At 44.2% G+C, this 20823-nt stretch overlaps 1 protein-coding gene and 1 pseudogene across 1 annotated transcript; one reads left to right on the top strand and one right to left on the bottom strand.

The window, feature by feature from the left end:
• Positions 1-488: 488 nt before the first annotated feature.
• On the top strand, positions 489-2257 carry LOC131322561 (probable inorganic phosphate transporter 1-2; annotated as a pseudogene).
• Positions 2258-11459: 9202 nt separating this feature from the next.
• On the bottom strand, positions 11460-12737 carry LOC131323957 (uncharacterized). The gene is made up of 2 exons (XM_058355791.1): positions 11976-12737; positions 11460-11885 (listed from the first exon to the last, which is right to left on the bottom strand). The coding sequence occupies exons 1-2, from the start codon at positions 12735-12737 to the stop codon at positions 11460-11462; spliced, it is 1188 nt and encodes a 395-aa protein (XP_058211774.1).
• Between the last annotated feature and the right edge of the window lie 8086 nt (positions 12738-20823).

Below are 20823 nucleotides of genomic sequence, written 5' to 3'. Positions count from 1 at the left end.
CCAATTATTGCCAATTGATTTTAGGTCTGAACCCTCCAAGAAATCTAACATGACTTCAGAGCTAGGTCTTGGGTAACCTTACCTCACGTGGTCGATTCTCCGTCACCAGAGTCAAATCTCCTGGTCTCCTAAATTTATATCTCTATGTGCATCTAGACTGCATGTGAGGGGAAGTGTTAGACTTAATTTATCCCGCATCGCTCATCTAAGTCATTCAAACTTAGTTAATATATTCTAGAAGCTACTATACCTATAAGCAATTGGTGTTTTTCTTTTTTGTTACAAGTTTTATGATAATAAAAGTATTTAACTGATGTCAAACAGAACATAAGCCCACAGTCATATTAGAAACGGGAAAGTCTATCAATACAATTCTTTTTATAACAATATGCACAACAAGCTGAGGTGGCATTGTATAATTTTTTTTATCGGCAGGGACTGCATTATTAGGCAATGTAAATTCATTGGTTTTCTAATCGGGACTCATATTTGATGAAACAGTTGGAATAAGACTACCTATTATCACATGCAACAAAATCAAGCCATGGGCAGAGGACAACTACAAGTGCCAGATGCCCTTGATAGGGCAAAAACCCAATCCTACTATTTCATGGCAATCATAATTGCTGGTATGGGCTGCTTCACATCTGCCTATGATCTCTTCAGCATTTCCGTCGTCACAAGTTTACTACGCCGAATCTACTACTTCAATGACGGGGCCAAGCCCGGCGTGTTACCGCCCAATGTTTCAACCGCCGTTACTGGTGTTGCCCTCGTCGGCACCTTATTCGGCCAACTCTTCTTTGGTTGGCTTGGTGACCATATGGGCCCGAAAAAGGTGTACGGTGTAACCCTGCTTCTCATGACCATCTGCTCTCTCGGCTCTGGTCTTTCTTTCGCTGGTAGCGCCACTGGTCCAATGGCCGCAAAGGGTGTGATGGCAACTCTCTGTTTCTTCCGTTTTTGGCTTGGGTTTGGCATTGGCGGCGATTACCCGTTGGCCACGACCATCATCTCCGAATATGCAAACAAGAGGACTCGGGGTTCAATTATCGCTGCCGTCTTTGCAATGCAAAGGTTTGGAATCTTGGCCGGTGGAAATGTAGGTCTCATAGTCTCGCCGCCTTCGAATATGCATACAAAGCTCCTCAGTATTATGTCAATCACTCTGGCTACACGCCGCCTCAGGCTGACTACGTTTGGCGGATTATACTAATGTTTGGGGCCTTTCCAGCTGCAATGACATACTACTGGCGTATGAAGATGCCCGAGACTGCCCGTTACATTGCTATTATTACGAAAAACCCCAATCTTGCCACCGAGGACATGGCTAAGGTGTGACATGTCGAATTCCCCGATGAGGCAAGCTGGAGAAACTCACCGAAGAACCCTCCAATCAATATGGATTGTTTTCGAAACAATTTCTTAAACGCCACGGGCTTCACTTACTTGGCACCACCACATGTTGGTTCTTGCTCGATATCACATTCTACACCCAAAATCTATTCCAGAAGAACATATTCTCAGAAATTGATTGGCTCCCTACGGCTTCGAAAATGAGTGCAATTCAGGAGGTGTATCAAGTGTCAAGAGCCCAAGCCCTAATTGCCTTATGCGGTACCGTGCCGGGGTACTGGTTTACTGTGTTTTTCATTGATAAAATCGGAAGATGGACCATTCAATTGCAGGGTTTCTTCTTCATGACCGTGTTCATGTTCGCACTCGCAATTCCTTTCTATCACTGGACATTTCATAAGATTCCATTCATCATAATGTACTCTCTCACGTTTTTCTTTTCAAATTTCGGGCCTAACTCCACAACATTTGTAGTGCCAGCAGAGATCTTCCCGGCCCGATATAGGTCCACTTGCCACGGAATATCAGCTGCGGCAGGAAAAGCGGGGGCCATAGTCGGCGCGTCTGGGTTTTTGTAAGCGTCCCAGCCTTCTTATCGCTCTGTGGACGATCCAGGGTACCCGCGCGGTATCGGTGTGAAGTATTCACTCATTGTGCTTGGTGTCGTGTCTCTCTTGGGTATGGTGTTCACTTTCCTCGTCCCGGAGCCCAACGGGAAATCGCTCGAGGAGCTTTCGGGTGAGAATGAGGAGTCCACGCCTAACAAACAGGACACCTATTACCCGACGACGGTTTAATTCGGGTGTGGTAATTTGTACTTTACATCAAACTATTTGGAAGTGATGGAATTGGTCTTTCTATGTGTTTCAATAATGTCGATATTTTGGGGCTGGGCTATGTATCTCTTTGATGAATGTTATAGTGACCACATTAATTTGAATACTACACTTTGAGTGCCACATGATTTATTAGTAAAGCATTGGTTGAATGTGCTTCCCTACATGAATAAGTGAAAAACATTTCACCAATACATTGGTGACACAAAACATGGTACTCGAATGAGATAGATCACCTAAATACTATTGTATCTCTAGTTCAAAAACAATTACCCAATTCGCAGTTTTTAGTGTTTCGTGTTGTAACTCTATGAGATACAAGTTGTGTTTAATTTTCCCATCTGCTAGAGCTAGCTTCAAGAATTCCCAAAGGGCCAACGTATTAAGGGCCAATATTGTGCTGTATCGCTGTGGATATTTCTCTTTCTAGTGATGGCCAATATTTTGTTGTATCCCAAAAGGGCCAATATTCAGGGCCAGCACACAAAGGCAAATTGCCTAGAGTAGTAGACAGCCCCTTAGAAGACACATACATTAATTTTTGGGTTTAACTAGTTAGTAGCCAATGGAATCGTACAGTAGGCTCTGAGATGGGTCTAAGCAAACAATTACTAGCTAGGATACCTTTTGGGATTCCTATTACACGAGTAAAGATATATATAGGAACAAACATCCATATGATTCCATAGACTTCTTTCAAGGATTCCGGCTAACCTAGAAAACGAATTGATAGCTTGTACTTTTGTTTAGGAATTAAGGGATCCGTATTGTTGTGGTTTTCAATTGAGATGGTGTATATAAGTTTATTTTACAGTAGCTCATCTTGCTCTCCTACCGTCTCTTGCTAGTTTTAAGCAATGTGCTTTGCACGTTGACTGGTATCCCTTCAAGAATTCAGAAGTAAAACTTAATTATTTCCCACAATCAAATTTTGTTCCCAGCAAAAATCAAAGAAGTTGCCATGTAATGTGAATTGAAGTATGAATTCTTTGTAAGTTCTCTTAAAAGAGAACGAAAATAACATCACCTGAAAAATGATGAGTGGAATTCACTCTCATATTCTCTATTAAGCTATTTTTTACCTTTATAACTGAAATATTCAAAATTTTGGGTCTCGAATTGTAGACAAACACTAGCATTTTACGGAACCTTGTAGAGCGATGCAAAGCGGCCGATTCGGCCGCTTATTTCGACAATCGACGGCTCGGATCTTAACCATGCAATGGTACGGTTTAGATCTGCATGCGCTCAGATTCGATCCTAACCGTCCGTGCCAGGATAAACGACCGGATCAACTGCTCTGCACCAGCTCAGCAGTAGCCGGGTCCCCATTTTACTAGATAAAAGCCTATGATTAGAATGAAGTTAATTCTACAAAGAACCTGGAAATTTTAATTTTCCAAGCCCACAACCGGGAGGGGGGGGGGGGATCATTTTACGCTTAGTCTCCAAAACTCTTAAGCACAATTCCTAATCGTATAAATGTAAACTGTCTGCTAGCGCAATACATCCGGTGGATACAAATAATTCCTTCTCATTTTTTTATTAGAAATTAGCCTTTTCTTTTCTATGTAAAATGGTTTCGTACTTATAAAATCGTGTGGTAAATTTGGCTATTAACCATCAGAATTCTTGCATCTTACTATGAGGTCGGAAGTTCGAATCTCCCTACCTGTGGATGTTCTTCCCTTAGAAGGCTTTTGTTTTATTTCTAGGGAGCTTTGGCCAAAAGGACATCATATAGGGTGTAATGATGTATTTTATTTCTAGGGAGCTTTGGCCAGAAGGACATCATATAGGGTGTAATGATGTAATTAGGACATCAAATCCAACCCCCCCCCCCCCCCCCCCCCCCCAAAAAAAAAAAAATACCCCCTTTTAAAACAAAACAACAAACACGAAGAGGTGGAATTCTAATACAGTTTCGTCAACTCCCAAACATCACTTCTCTCTGTATCTCTCTGTGGGGGCTCCGTTCCGAATAGTTTATACTTTTTGAATGTGGGCTCGAGGTTAGCTCCCGGCTCCCTGCTCTGTCCTGCAAAACGAAGCACGACTAAAAGATCACACCGGAGGTTCTCCGGGATGGCCCTCCGGTGCAAGAGTCAGTTTATTTGCAAGGAAGAATTAGGGAATAGGAGCTAGGGTTTGTTCTGTGCATACCTCCTCCAAGTAGGCATAATGGGATATTTATAGAGAACCATTAGCTTGGTCTCCAAGGTTGCACCAACACTCAACACGCGTCGGCTGATGTCACTCTTACATCACGTTTAGGGTTTTGCAACCGTTTCCAAGATGAGCTGGCACCTTCACGTGCCCCCATCATTATCCTCATAACTGTTTGGATGACGTCACGACCATCATCATTGCCACAGCTACTGTTCTAACGCAGACGGGCTAGATCGTCGGCCACGCCACGCTCGGAACCGAGCATGTCGTGCGACCTCAGCAGCCGTCCAAACGAACGTATTCCCCGCCCATGCGGGTGCTCGGACTAGAGCATTTATGGAAGTAGTAATTAACGGGACCTTTGGCTACGGGGACCCTCGGCTACTGTTGCTATTCCGAACGTTGGGAAAAAGATGGCTTGGAGTTGAAAGAGATTATTGGATCACGTTCGGAAATGGTCCAAGCCGTTTTACTCGGTCCGCTACAATAGCCCCTCAACCCATGCCGAAGCTCTTTACTTGGTATGGGTTGATTTAAGATTTGGCCGAGCTTGACCCTGCAACAGATTAATCCGAGCCCCACATAAGATGACAGCTGTCAAGAATTCGAAAGGGTGTGTCAGTCGAAAGGACGTCTTAGCAGATGAGGAGACGGCTGGCATGGGCAAGGCTTTCAGTCGCCACGTGTCACATAGTGGTTGGCGAGGAGTTCGGCGGTGAAATGATGGGCGGGAAATTCGAAAAGCCCCGCTCTGCCTATAAGAAACGACGTAGAAGGAGAGAGAGGGCTCTTCTGCACTTTCTCTCTTTAGCGTCTGAAGTTTCTCTCTCTACAATCCCGTTCCAAAACTCGACTCGAATCCAGATCTTCACCTTCAAGCCCCATTCCAACAGAAATCTTCAGGTATGTCATCGATTCTTATCGTTTTACTCTTTCCCTTGCTTTTCATGCACATTTTCTGGACTTTTGAGGTGATTTTGGGGGTTTTTTGTACTGTATGAACAGTAGAATACTGGGAAGAACGATGATGTTCATCCCTGAACTCAACTTGTTCTTCCGAGCCCCCATAGGATGTCTGGAGCTCACCGAACGATTTCTTCTGATGGGGATAAATAACCGAACGGTCCCCAATTCTCTGGTTTGCCGAACGTAGGGGGTCTTTACAGAAGTACCGAGCCCATTATAGGTTAGCCTATGACTCGTGAACCGATAAGATGAACCGAACTTCCAAATAGTTTTCTTTGCCGACTCAGATTTCAATTGCTTAATACCCCTTTGTTCTTTTCCTAGGTCTGGCTCACGAGGTCATCGACGTGTCTTCAGACTCGGATTGCTCAGAAACCGAATCCGATCGTCAATTCATCAGCGAACTTCTCGAGCTGCGTAGGTTGAGGAGTAGCCGAGCGATTGAATCAGCTTTAACCAAGATGTCGGCGACTTCTCCTGTGTCCGACGACTCTAACGCCGAGCGTGATTATGAATATGCCGCTGACGACTTCCTTACGGAGCCCGAGATAAGTTTTTCCCCAGAAACCTAATCTGAAACCAAGCCACAGGTGGGGCAAGAAGCCAAGTCAAGGCTTATGTCAGGAGCCGAAGCTTCGACATCGGCTCCGAGCGACGCCGATCTTTTCGATAAGGGCTTGCTATGTCCCCTCACTATTTCAGTGGCAGTCCTGGGGAGTACGCAGCATTTCGAACGAAGTACAATATTCCCGACGATGTTTTGATTCATAGAGTCAAGAGCACTGAAATTAGAGACCATAGGGATCATCGTCCCGAGCATATAATCGTGCCCCTAATGGCCATTTGCGAGGCTGGGCTTCGGTTCCCAATTCACCCTTTCCTTAGGGAGATTCTTTGGAAGTTCAGTCTGGCCCCCCATCAGCTTGCAATAAACAGTTACCGAATAATCATGTCGGTGATTGCTTTGATCGAGAACCAGAACCTCGATTTTACCCCAACCGACCTATTTTTTACATACACCATGTCCAGACATGGCAAATCCGGCCGTCGGTATTTGACGACGCGCCCCAAAAAGGAGCCCCTGATCGACGGACTTTCGGATACCGACAAATGGGCTGATTTTTACCTCGAAGTGCACGGAAACTTTGAGTTCGGTGACGGTCTCCGTCGATACGCTGTTTCGAAAGTAGCTGATACGAGAGGTGATAAGGCCGAACGTGCTCAATTATTTTATTACGTTCTATTTTTATCTTCTTTGCTGCTGAGGGCATTTTCTGATTGTTGATTTTCTTATGCAGAGCTCGGCCCAATTTCCAAGGTGCTTAATACCAATTCTCGAGAAAAAGCCTGCGACACATTTCTCGCCCAAGCTTGCCTACACGCTCCAACCCTTCTTGAATACAGACCCTCATATAAGGGTGTGCTGAGGAGGAAGGGGAAGAACAAAGAAACCGAAGCCGAACCCGGAAAGAAGAAAGTAGGTGCCCCCAAGACTACCGGAGCATCTAAAGAGGGGGGTGCTTCAAACACCGAAGGCGTTCGGCAGAAGCGGCAACAAGGAGTACGGTTGCCGAAGATTGGATTTACCGCCGAGGAGTGGCTCACTCCGTTTTTATCCGACGATTTTACCGACCCCGCTGTCGAAGACATGTCGAGGAGAAACATCCCTAGGCCCGTCATCCCAACAAAGTCGGCTAACCCGGGTCGTAGCCGAGGCTCTGTGGACCAACAGCTCCAGCAAAGAGAAAAGAGAAAAGAGACAGAAGATATCTGAGGATGTCCCGCTGCCGAACCTTACTCAATCAGCTCGTTCAGCCGTTGCTCGAGCCTCTCCGCCCAAGGAACAAAGGAATCTTCCCGAACCTCACATCGACCTCACCGACTCTGCGACCGAGGCTGCCGTTCGTCGTCAATTCAGCCCTTCTTACACTTTGTCAGACGGCAGAGTCCTGCAGCTGAGTGATTCCGTTAAGGAAGAACCAAATCTGGCAGTGACACTCCTAAGGGGTCTAGCTCTTCCGAGAGATTATGATTAGGTGCCAACCGATCTAATCCCTGGGCTCGGAGAAATGTGCTCCCATCTGGTGCAGGTATTACTTGTTTTATTCATGGTCATCTAGCCTTAGAATTTTCTTGAGGAAATCTTAACTTTTGTTTTTGCTAGGCCGGGCAAGCTGCCTTGAAGGCCTATGATAAGGCTACCAAAGTCTCTGCCGAGCGTGAACGATACAGATCTGACCTAGATTCCTACCGAACCAAATGGAGGATCTCAGATCAACAGGCAAAGGATGCAGAGGCTGAGGTTGATAAGCTGAGGAAGGAGCTTTCTGATGTTAAGGCTGCTGCCGAGGCCGATGCAAAAAGAATGAGGGGAGAAAAAGAAGAAAAACTCAAGGCTGCTGACGCCAAAGGTTACGAAGCTGGAATCAACCGAGCCGCTTTGGAGTATACCCAGATAGCTCATAAGATGGTGAATGATGAGCTTGAGGTTCGGCTTACCGATTTCTTTAAGCTGGGATATACTGCTGGCGCCGAGGCGATGGCTGCGGTTATGGCAATTCAGGCCGATTCTAGATTTCTGAAGCAGCTTCCCGAGCCGATCGTGCCTGATTTAGAGCTTCCTTATACCGAAGAAGAGTGCCAACCATTGCCTCCCGAGGATGATGATGTAGAGATGGCCGATGGTGATCGTCAGGGAGAAAATGCTGATCAACCATCCGAGCTTCAAGAGAAGAATGCCGAAGGTGGGGATGCTTAAATCGACTAGGATGGACATGTTCCAATCAGAAGCCGCTTTAATGAATATCTTTTGAGAGTTAGAAGAAATTTTCTCAAGTCTTTTTTCTTTCTGAATATTTTGAACTTTGTTTTTGGACTGGATGGCTCCGAACATTTGGAATTTGCCATGCCAGATGTAATAGTTTGAAGGGGGACGGCTTCGAACGGTTTACCAAGCCGAGCCCTCTTTGTAGGAGTTTTTGAATTTATGTTTCAATGACTTAAAAAAAATTCTCAAATTTGTTGCTATATTGAATATTTCTCTATGCCTTAGAAATATTTTCTGACTTTTGGCCGAATGTCAAGCAACATTGGCTTGTTTTCAAGGTTTTGATAATTACTCATGAAAGCCCCTACTTTGGTGTAAGGCTCGGCTCAAAATGCCAGATTTATGCCAAGGTAATAGGTGGAGTAATTGTTTGATGTGGCCATTTAGTTCAAGTCAAATTATGAACATAGCCGTGCTGAGAACAAACTTTCAAGTTCATCTATTGTTTTGTGTTTGGACGTCAAGTTGTCCGAGTTTGTCATTATTTACTTGTAACAGCCCCTACGCTAGTATAAGGCTCGGCTCAAAATGCCATCCTTGTACCAAGGTAATATGTTAAGTAAATATTTGAAGTGGCAATTAGTTCAAGTCAAAGTATGAACATAGCCGAACCAATATGTTGATCGAATTGTGGCTGGAAAGCAAGTTGTCCGAGCCATAATTTTTTTTTGTGGTAAATAAATCTGAACGTAGTTGTAATGGTTAGAATGCCGAGCTATAGTGATCGATGTTTGAACATTGTAATCAAATATAGAGAACATTGATGCTTCAGAAGTAGGAGAGACTTTTCATTAAATAAAAGATGACCAAAACAGGTACAGCATTTTGGTAAGAGAAAAGTAAAAGACTTGGTAGCTGGTGTGACAGGTTGAGACCGAGGAGAAACTTCAAAGGTATGCCTTCCTGAGGTTTAGAGCGTTCCAGGGATTTTCAATTTTCCTTCCTTCTTTGTCTTCTAACTTGTATGAGCCATTGCCGACCTCTTTAATCACCATGTAGGGTCCTTCCCAATTCGGTTTGAATTTTGTCTTCTTGTTGGCTCGGACAACCTTCCGCCAGACCCAGTCGTTGGTTCTGAACTTCTTAAGCCTTACGCTCCGATTGTAGCCCCGAGCGACTTCCTGTTGATAGTTAGCTAATTTGATCTGGGCATCATCCCTCTTTTCTTCGGCCAATATGAGCTCGGTAGCGACTGCATCATTGTTGATTTTTGGATCAAAAGTTTCAGTGCGCAGGGTTGGGAACCTTGATTCAAGTGGGATGACAGCCTCCATGCCGAAGGCCATTGCAAAGGGAGTTTGGCCAGTAGAGCGTCTTGGAGTGGAACGATAGGCCCAGAGGACCCGAGGCAGTTCTTCGGCCCATTTTCCTCGTTTATATTCTAGCCGACGTTTGATGCCAGCGCAGACAGTCTTGTTTGTGGCTTCGGTCTGGCCATTGCCCTGGGTGTAGGATGGGGTCGAATTGAAAAATCTGATTCCGAACTCAGCGCAAAGTCCTGTTAACTCTTTGCCGATGAATTGAGAGCCACTATCCGAAACTATTGCATAAGGCACGCCGAACCTTGTGACGATGTTCCTCCAAACAAATCTCCGAACGTCTGCTTCAGTTGTTGTGACTAGTGGCTCGGCTTCCACCCATTTTGAAAAATAATCCGTTGCAGTTATCAAAAACTTGAAGCCCCCAGGAGCAGTTGGGAGTTTGCCAACTATATCCAAGCCCCACTAGGCAAAGGGCCAAGGGCTAATGATAGGTTTGAGAGATTGAGCGGGCTGCCTTGGTATAGGAGAAAAAAGTTGGCAAGGTTTGCACTTTTTGACTACTTCTTCACAATCCTTCTTCATTCCTTTCCAGAAGTATCCTTGACTGAGAGCTCTTTGACAGAGAGAACGTCCGCCGGAGTGACAACCGCAGCTTCCAGAGTGAAGTTCGGTCAAAATGATAGGGACCTCAGTTGGATGAACAACTCGAAGATATGGCCCTGTGAAGCTTTTTCTGTAGAGTTGGTCGTGCTCAGAGATCCAATAGTAGGCTGCTTTGCTGCGTACACGGTGGGCCTCCTTTTTGTCCGAGGGTAGCGTATCATTCTTGAGAAACGAGACGATCTCATCCATCCAACTAGGGCCGAGGGATATGCTGAGAACTTCATCCGAGATTTCAAAGCTTGGCTGGTGGATCTCGCCGAGGCTGATGTGTCTGTATTCGGATGCTTTGCTTGCCGAGGCCAGACTTGCAAGAGTGTCGGCATGAGCATTGTTCTCTCTGTTGATCTGTTCGATGTGGAATCCCTTGAACCCTCGGATTAGTTCAAGAGTCGTAGCCTGATACTTTGTCATCCTAGGGTCCCGAGCTTCATAATCCCCTGTTACCTGGTTGACGATCAGCTGAGAGTCACAGAAAACTTGTAGGTCTTCAACTTGTAAACTTGTCACGGCTCAGAGTCCAGCTAACAGTGCTTCATATTCAGCTTCGTTGTTTGTGGCTGGAAAGTTGATCGTGATAGCACTTTCGTGAAGGATTCCACAAGGGTTTACAAGGACAACCCCTGCACCCGCACCGTTGCTGTTTGATGCCCCATCAACGTGTAACTTCCAAACGTCTCCACTAAATAAGTTTCACGTTTTTCGAGCCTCTTGTTGTTCTAGCATTCCATAATTAGGCTTCACCAATGCTTCTTCGTCCGGGCTTCCAGGGGTGAATTCTGCAATGAAATCTGCTAATACTTGGGCCTTAATTGCTGTTCGAGGCTCAAAGTGAATGTCAAAATTTGCTAATTCAACCGCCCACTGAGATACTCTGCTTGATAGGTCGGCCTTCCTCAAGAGATTTTTGAGTGGAAACTCTGTGAGGACAATGATGGGGTGCTCTTGAAAATAAGGGAGCAATTTCCGAGCTGCTGTAACCAATGCTAGAAGAAGCTTCTCCAGTGGCAGATATCTAGTCTGTGCTGGGAGTAAGGTTCGACTAGTAAAGTAAATTGGTTGGTCATCAAGGCCTTCCCGTCGGACAAGTGCCGAGCTTACGGCATGTGGAGAAACAGCTAAATAAAGATGGAGATTTTCAAAAGCTTTTGGTTTGACGAGAAGAGGGGCCGAACAAAGATAAGATTTCAGCTCGGTTAGGGCTGCGTCGCAATCTTTCGTCCACTTGAAACTTCGTCGGCTTTGCTTTTTAAGAGTTTGGAAGAAGACATGGCATTTATCTGATGAGCGGCTAATAAACCTGTTGAGAGCCGCTGCCATCCCTGTTAGCTTCTGAATTTCCCGAGGAGTGGATGGTGGTTTTAATTGCTGGATAGCTGAGATCTAGTTCGGATCTGCTTCGATACCACGCCGAGTGACCAAATAACCGAGTAACTTCCCGGAACTAACTCCGAAGGCGCATTTGTCGGAATTAAGCCGTAGCTTGTACTTTTTCAATATTGCAAAGACTTCGGCAAGATGAGAGAGGTGGTTCTCGGCTTTGAGACTCTTGATGACCATATCATTAATATAAGCTTCCATGATCTCGCCGATGAGAATTCCGAACAATACGTATACCATTCTTTGAAATGTGGCCCCCGCATTCTTAAGGCCGAACGGCATAACCAGGTAGCAGAAGAGGCCCCTAGGTGTGATGAACGCCGTCTTTTCCATATCATCGGGGTCCATGGCTATCTGATGGTAACCTCGATAAGCATCCAAGAAACTCAGCCAAGCGTGACCTGCTGTTGCATCTACCAATTGATCAATCTTTGGAAGGGGGAGGCAATCCTTAGGGCAAGCATCATTCAAGTTGGTGTAGTCCACGCAGCCTCTCCATTTTCCATTCTTCTTCTTTACCACCACAGGGTTCGCGAGCCAAGTGAGGTATTGCACTTCTTTGATGGCACCAGCCTCGAGGAGCTTGTCCACTTCTTCATTGACTGCTTCGGCATGAATAGTGGCCGAACAACGAGGCTTTTGAATGACTGGCTTTGCTGATTTTGAAACATTGAGTGAGTGATGGATGAGCTCTGGGTCGATGCCTGGCATATCGTACGGTGTCCATGCAAAGACTTCAATGTTGCTCTTCAAGAACTGAAATGTTTCATCACTCTCGGCTTTGGGCAAACCGGCGCCGAGCATAAAATAACGAGATGCATCCTCATTGAGTGGGAATTTTACAAGGTCTTCAATGGATTTTTCTTTAGGAAAAGATCCGACGTCCTCGAGAACTGGTTTGTTAGGAACTTCAACCCAATGTACTCGTTTGGAGCTTGATGTCTTTCCGATGGCTGAGACGCAACATTGTCTGGCCTGTAACTGGTCTCCGAACAGATCTTCTTGTTTGCCGTTAGCACCGATGTACCTGACCACCTGGTGGTAGGTTGAGGCGGCGGCTTTTATTGAGTGGAGCCAATTTCGGCCAAGGATTGCGTTGTATGGGCTCGGAGCGTCCACAACGACAAACTCTAAATTAGAAGCAATCGAGCCCGTAACAACGGGGAGTGTAATCCTTCCGAGAGGCCAAACGGGAGTTCCACTAAATCCGATTAAGGGAACTTCTGCTGGGAGAAGGCATGACTCTGGGATTCCAAGCTCCTTGAAGAGAGATAAGTACATTACTTCTGCCGAGCTTCCTTGATTAATAAGCACCCTTTTGACGGAGTGAGTTGAGATTTGCACTGTGACCACCAGAGCGTCGCTATGGGGTGTTTGGATGCGTTGAAGATCTTGCTCGGTGAAAGTAATTGACCAGGGACGCTCAAGCATTTTCATTCTTTTAGGAGCGCGATCGATGGAAAAAATTTGGGTAACTTTCTCAGCTTTGACAAGCTCTAGACGAAGCTGTTTTGCTGCCTCCTTTGTTGTTGACCCATGAATAACGTTGATCACTCCGACCGGTCGTGGAATAGGATTCGGTCCACCAGCGTTCGGCTGTCTCCTCGATGTTTTCGTCCAGTCAATATGATCATCAAGAAGTCCCTGTGCTGCTAGATTTTCCAAAAGTGCTTTATAGGGAGCACAAGCGGTGGTGTAATGCCCGAGCTCATTGTGGTACGAGCATCTTTTTCGACCGTTGTTATTGCCTTCTTCTGTGTTCAACTTGGGAGGGTTCGGCCAGACAAAGAACGGTTCCCTCTCAAACGTATGGAGGAGGAAATAAATTGGCTCTTTAAAAATGGTGGTTTCCGCTATATAGTCATGAGCTTTTGGACCCTTTTTGTCTGTCGTCTTGACTGTGTTGACCTGCTTCTTTGGCTAGACCGCGACCACAGGCTTTGGGGGTGCAATTTGGGGCGTAGGGATATGAAGGCTTTGAGGTGCGATTGAATTTTGTCCTCCTTGGAGTTCTCGCTCAGCGAGGAACTCTTCGTAGGAACAAAACTGTTCAACCGTCCTCATTAGCTCGTTCATTCCATGAGGTGCCCGTATTGCCAACTCATCTAAAATCTTGCTTCCAGTTTCCAACCCATTTTTGAAGTTCCTTGCTGCCCAGTATTGATCAACACCGGGTATTTCGTTAAACAATTGCCAGTAACGTTTGGCATATTTCCGAAGCGTTTCGCCGGGCCTCTTCCTCATTTGTGCCAGGGCTTCTTCTTCCTTGGCTTGCTTGTTGCTTGTGATGAACCGATAGTTAAAAGCCCTTTCAAACTCTTTGAAACTATGGATCGATCCTGCCTCTAGCTGGTTGATGATAAGCCCTCGATAGTGTTTATAAATGGGCTTATCGATACCAATTTTGTCCCTCTTTCGTGCATAATTTACTTTAATTAGTTGATATTGCGCGGAGTTGGTGTTTTTGGCCTTTACAGGTTAAAGTAGAAAATAAGGCGTTTTGAACGCCAAGGAAATCAACCCGGGATCATCCAAAGAGCCGAGACCATGTGCTCCCCGCTACCAAGTCCCAAGGATTGTTTAAAGAAGTGTCGAAGAGTGTTCGGGATGTCAAAGGGACTGTTGGAGGCAAGAAACCAATTCGGAAGCTTTCTGCCAGCGATGTACCTGTACCGATAAAAGCTGTACCTGTACATCGCGGACAGATTTGGTTCAAAATGCTGTGAAACAAGCGATGTACCGGTACTAGGTTTGCACGATACCGGTACATCCTGGAAAAAAATCTACTTTTTGTGCCCGACTTTTGTAACTTTTTAGGGGCATTTAGGACCTTTGTAGCTCGTTTTTAAGGGGCTTTAAATACCCCCAGACCTGAGGGGAGTAGATCATCTTCATCTTTTGCACTTTCTCTCTTTACCTCCATTAATGGAGCTCTCACCTCTCTCCTCATTTATGCTTTGAGAAGGATTTTAAGCACGATCCGTTTACTTCCAAAGCTTTTGGTCTTCATTAAAGTTGTAAGGAATCTCATTCTCTTCGAGGATCTTGTCTTTATTTCAAATTTAATCAATGTTTAGTTTTCTCCTAATCTTTACCCTTGCTCATTTCATGTCTTCTTTCGATATGTGTGAGTAGTGTAGTAAGGTTAGGTTGTGGGATGGTTAACATCCCGTAACCAAGGATGTAGCTTGTTCTTCTTTTGTAAAATTCCATTTTCTAGCTTAAACATGGCTTAGGACTAATTTTATGTACCAAAACTTAGAGGTGTTAATCTTTTTGATCAAGTGTAGACAAGAGTTATGCTATTTGCCACATTTGATGCTTGGAGCTATGTCCCTCTTTGTGTTTGTTAAAATGAATCAAAAGAGCCCTAGTCATGTTTAACACCGTTGTTAAGAAAAGAAGAATCGAGTTTATCCTTACGTTATGGGTGTTAATTATCCCTAAACCTAGCCTTTAGTTTAATCTCCAGTTAAAAAGCCGTAGTTAGGTTAAGTAGCCACTTTCTAAATCGCTCAGTTGGCCGTCTCAACGCCGAACTTTGGTTGGCGGTCCTAACGCCAAAATTCTCTACGCAAGCTAATCTCCGAACCAAGTTATGGATGCGCTCCCTGTGGAATCGACCCCGGACTTCCGGGTTTTATTATGCTTTCAACCGACCTAGCCCTATGCTTGGGGTATTCTTATTGCAACACACTTTAAGGTCGCAAGCAGTTGAACCAAAGCAGGCCGAGGCGCCCAAGACTCGAGGGGAATGCTTTGCACATGATAGCATCGTCATCGGTGATGCATGAGATGGTGCTTCTGTAATTGATGAGATGGGTGTATGCTTCGGTTGTGCTGGGGTCGAACTTCTGGAACTTCGGGAGGTGAAGACCTGGCTTCGGCAACGTGGCTTGGATTTTTGCCGAGAAGGGCGATTCCGTCAGCTTTTTCAATTGATACTCGTGGGTTGGCCGAGGGGGGAGACCTTCCCGTGCGTTCCGAGACTTCTTCGATGCTCGGTATTCTTGTTCCCTTTGTTTTCCTTCTTCCTCATCTTGCTGACGTTGAGATCCCCTTTCTCTCTTCTCTATGGGGACCCTTCTGTAGTCATTTTCTGGAAGATTTTCAGTATGGTAGACCCTTCGTCGGCTTGGACGATCGTCTTGCCGAACGACCACACTTACGCTCTTTTCAGGGTTAAGTTTCCGAGCGCTTACCGAATTTGTTGCTCGTCCTTCGTAGGCTTTTTCCCGAGGGACTTCATCATGTTCAATACGATGGCTCTGGGGCTCTTTCCCGTTTCTTCAAGGCGTTCGGCTTCTTTGCCGTTCGGATTTGTATGGGATGAGAGCCTGATCGTTATCTTGAAATTCCACGGTATCGTAGCTTTGGGAGCCCTGGGAGTATTCGTCTCCAGCCGATGAACTTGAGAAAACAGTATGTGGGCTCCCTTCTCGTCGCCCTTCTCTTCCTTTAAGTCCCGCACCATTGCCGAGGCGTTGATGAACTGGGGAGAGGTGCTGTCTAAGGCGAGCGCTATCCCCAGCTCGGTGCTCTGTCAGTGGTGGGTCCAGGCGGTCGTGGACTGAGATTCTATGTGGCCGTGCATCACCACCCAGAGGAGGAGGTGGTGGAAGGTTTCCTCTCTGGCGCCGTCCCTGAGATCCAGAATGGGATGCCGTCGGAAATTCTTTGGCCTTAATCTTTTCGATCTCCATTTTTAGAATTGCAACGTCAGCGTTGGTCTGTTCTTGCTGCTGTTCTAGCATTTGTACGTATGCTAGAGCGTCTTCACTTAAGCCTACTGGACGTTGGATGGAGGAGCTCACGCCTGGGGGAGTAAATCCAGGAGGGTAAGATGGGGAGGCAGCGTTGATACCGATTTCAGAGGTGATGTGCAAAGAGGAACTGAGGGGTTGAAAAAGAGGAGGTGGAGGTGCTCCGCCCATTTTTTTGGAGGAGACTGGTGGAGATTTGGTGGAGTGAAGTTTTTAGGGACAGAATAGGTGGTCGAGGTGGAGGAGCCGCCGTGGATCTCAGAAAAAATGTTTCACGTCGGGTTCACCAAATTGTGGGGGCTCCGTTCCGAATAGTTTATACTTTTTGAATGTGGGCTCGAGGTTAGCTCCCGGCTCCCTGCTCTGTCCTGCAAAACGAAGCACGACTAAAAGACCACACCGGAGGTTCTCCGGGATGGCCCTCCGGTGCAAGAGTTAGTTTATTTGCAAGGAAGAATTAGGGATTAGGAGCTAGGGTTTGTTCTGTGCATACCTCCTCCAAGTAGGCATAATGGGATATTTATAGAGAACCCTTAGCTTGGTCTCCAAGGTCGAACCAACACTCAACACGCGTCGGCTGATGTCACTCTTACATCACGTTTAGTGTTTTGCAACCGTTTCCAAGATGAGCTGGCACCTTCACGTGCCCCCATCATTATCCTCATAATCGTTTGGATGACGTCACGACCATCATCATTGCCACGGCTACTGTTCTAACGCAGACGGGCTGGATCGTCGGCCACGCCACGCTCGGAACCGAGCATGTCGTGCGACCTCGGCAGCCGTCCAAACGAACGTATTCCCCGCCCATGCGGGTGCTCGGACTGGAGCGTTTATGGAAGTAGTAATTAACAGGACCTTTGGCTACGGGGACCCTCGGCTACGGTTGCTATTCCGAACGTTGGGAAAAAGATGACTTGGAGTTGAAAGAGATTATTGGATCACGTTCGGAAATGGTCCGAGCCGTTTTACTCGGTCCGCTACACTCTCTCTCTCTCTCTCTCGATGGCCGACAACCTTCACCGATTGAGAGCCCTGTGATTTTTTCGACGGCATCTCCAGCAACAACCTCTAGTGATTGACGCGGTGATTTTTCTAAATTACCTCGAGCAACAATTTAGCTATGACATGCTCGATGTCATCGTCAACAATGCTGCTGCCATCTTCCTAGACTGCGACATCCACACCAACCACACCAACTCCGGCCAGAAAACTTGGTTGCCGCCCAAGGCTGAACCGATAAAAACCCAATGAACACCGGAATCATAATTGAGAAATGTTGGATCGACAGTATAGTGCTGGGAACTTTATCGCCGGTAAACTATACTGGGAAGTTTATCGATGGTGAACGATGATAGCTGGTTGAGGAGACTTTGACCTGCAATATTAGTTTTCTATTTGCACTTGGGTTGTGAATTGGGCTGTGGAAAAAAGACAAAAACTCCATTTGATGGGATAAGCGGCACATGCTCCACATTCAAACAAAAAAATAATCTTATTTATGTATTACTTTGACACATAGATAACGTTATTTGTATGGCGTAAAACAAAAATATAAGTTTGTATGTGTTACTTTGGCATCCTAATAACAAAATAAATACACACATTTAACATTGTATGTGTGACCCACCAACCAAAAATATGATTTTATATGTGTTATGTTGTTCTTAATAACACAAATAAATACACACCGGTAACATTATATGTGTGACACATGAAGGACACAAATAACCTTATGCTTCCTCTGTTTCTAAATAAATGTCCAGCCAGCAAACCTAGACCTTTAAAAACATACATTTTTTGGGTTCAAAATATTTGAAAAAATTGGAAAAAAATACCTTGGCCCTGAAGGTATTTTTCCTAATTTTTTGAAAAAAAGAATGCATCTATTTAAAGGCCTAGGTTTGTGGGCCGGATATTTATTTAGGGATGGAGGGAGTATGTTTATGTGTGTGTATATATATATATATATATATATATATATATATATATATGGTTATATGTCCAAATTCATACTCTGTATTATCCCAAAACAATTTAACAGAAAAGGTTTTTTTTTGCTATACTTTATGGAAGTGGTTATAAGTTAGATGTTAGTGTGAGGGGAGGGGAGGGGGTAACTAGAACCTCACACATTATGTATTGGGGCAAAGAGCCGTAAAAACTGCACTGACGCCCCACTTGCAATTAACAAATAAGGTTATCTGTGAAAATTTGAATTTTCCAAAATCGTAACACCAACAAATGTGGTTATCTTTGTTGAACATTTTTTTGTCACACCGAATAAAGCAACAAATAATGTTCGGTTGCCATTTATCTTTAGTTTTAGTTTTATTTTTTAATCATTACCCTATATCTTTCTCCAGTTATTACCCTATATTTTCAATTATTAATTTCATTTCTCTCTATCTCTCTTCAATCATTATCCCTCTGTCCAATCATTACCCTATTTCTCTCTCTACCTACTACCAAAACTAAACTATCAACCAAACAAAGCGCTTAATGTGCTAATTTATTCTTTGTATCTTTCAAAATAAAAAACATATAATATTATCTCTGCTGAACTATTTCTAAAATAAAGTAACAGATGACCTTATATGCTCAAATATATTCTTTTCATCTTTCAAAAAAAAAAAGCAACAGATGACGTTAACTTTGTCAATCTATTTTTTTCTTCTCCCAAAAATAAAGCAACAGATAATGGATGAGTTCACACTAAAATTTTTGTGTTTACGCCAATATATCACTTATTTTTTCTAAAAATACAATTTAGATAACAAAGTTAAATAAGTTATTTTAAATCGGGGCGGTTCCGGGGACCCCTAAAAAAACCTCTAAAAAAAGTTAAATAAGTTTTTTTAGAGATTTTTTTAGGGGTCCCCGGATCCGCCTTGGTTTTAATAATGGATGTTTTGAACTAAAATACCGATTAAACAACTGATAGAAAATATAATGAACTGAGGTGTGTCCCACAAACTAAAATATGTATTTATTTTTTGAATTAGAGGTGATGCTTTGTAAAAAAATGACATGTCTCATAAATCAAAAGATAAATACCTAAAAAAAAACGGTGCCTGACTTGATTCTTAAAGAATAAAAGACCAGTACTAATCTTAATTTCTAGTCTGTTTTTCAGCATTGATTTCAATGCGGCCCCATTCTCACATGGTACTACCAGATGTTGATACTACATGTCAATAGCTTGGCTTAGAAAAAAGTAGTCCTCAAAACAAACACAACACCTGTCTACACGTGGGCCCCAATCAATACAATTTGTGAGAATGACCTGTCCACAACAGCTATGAGCTCTCGCGCAAGAGAAAAGAAAGAGAAGTGCGAGTCCGCACGAGGAAGAAGGGAGACAGGTCATTTTTGTCCAATCAAGGACTTTAAACTGAAACACTTTTAAGTTAATGGATCCTAAACGGTAATACTAAAAGGGAAAATGACGGCTAAGGACATATTTGATAATTAATATTCATCAAGAACATTTTTAGTATTAAAAAATAAATGGCCAATAGTTACCTGCTTTTGGACTTTAGTCCAATTCTCTGTATTAAAGGGGGGAAATGGTTCAAATTGTTGGGCTTTGACGCCTCAAAACTAACCATTTGCAAGGGAACTTCTTTGGGCCATAACTTAGAGAGTAGAGTCGAGTTTGGGCTCTGTGCCGTTAATTTACAGCCCCACTCCATGACTCAAAAGTGAGGAATCCATCATCTTTTTGTGTTTTGTCCAATTGTCCAGGCTACCCATTTTGAGATCTTCTTGTCGGTTTGATCAAACACTTTCTCCATTCAATTACTACGTACTTCAAGGTTTTATTTTTGGTAAAGATAGTGTGTCCAAGGTCAGTATGTGCGCCCCTTGAACTAATCCACAGTCTCTCCCGCAACCGTTTTTCACACGCATAGAAGTGATAAAGAGAATTGAACCTGCAACTTAGGAGACAAAAACCCCCTGAATCCCATATCAAACCCGGCCAACCTCTTGGGATTACGTGCTCGAAGTTCGATCCTTACCACTTAATTGATTTTATTTTATTTTTACAAGTCGAATTCCTTCGCTGCCAAGTGAATTACGTAAGAAACTGCTATTGCCATATAGAGTATATATAGCTACTTGGTCAAACGAATTACGTTTGGATCATGATTTTGCAGAGTAAGAGAGAATATAAGTGCTACAAGAATGATGGAAAACTACAGTACCGATGGAATCAACTACACGGACATATATTCTCATCTATCGATCCATCCAAACGAAAAGATTTATTCTTCAACCCATGCAGTTAACCTGAACAATTAATAGCAAAATGAACACTAAGCTAATATTCCATATTTTTCTCAAATATTAAGTTCTGTCGGGTTTTATTCACCAACCCAAGGTTATCTTAAGTTATAATTCACACAGCTAGGGCGCAAGAGAAAGAGCCCGTGGTGGAGTCACCACATAATTTACACAGATCCGACCACACCTCTCTTTCATACATGTGGATCTCGCATTTAGAATCCACATTGTGGGATCCACATGTATGTGACCATGTGAGAGGGGGTGTGATTGAAACTGTGTAAATTCAATTTGGTGTTTACCAAACATTTCCGCTT

Source organism: Rhododendron vialii, chromosome 4a, assembly GCF_030253575.1.
Source record: "Rhododendron vialii isolate Sample 1 chromosome 4a, ASM3025357v1".
Taxonomy (NCBI): domain Eukaryota; kingdom Viridiplantae; phylum Streptophyta; class Magnoliopsida; order Ericales; family Ericaceae; genus Rhododendron; species Rhododendron vialii.
The sequence above is the reverse complement of the archived record's forward strand: the minus strand, read 5'-3'. Positions and strand labels throughout refer to the sequence as shown.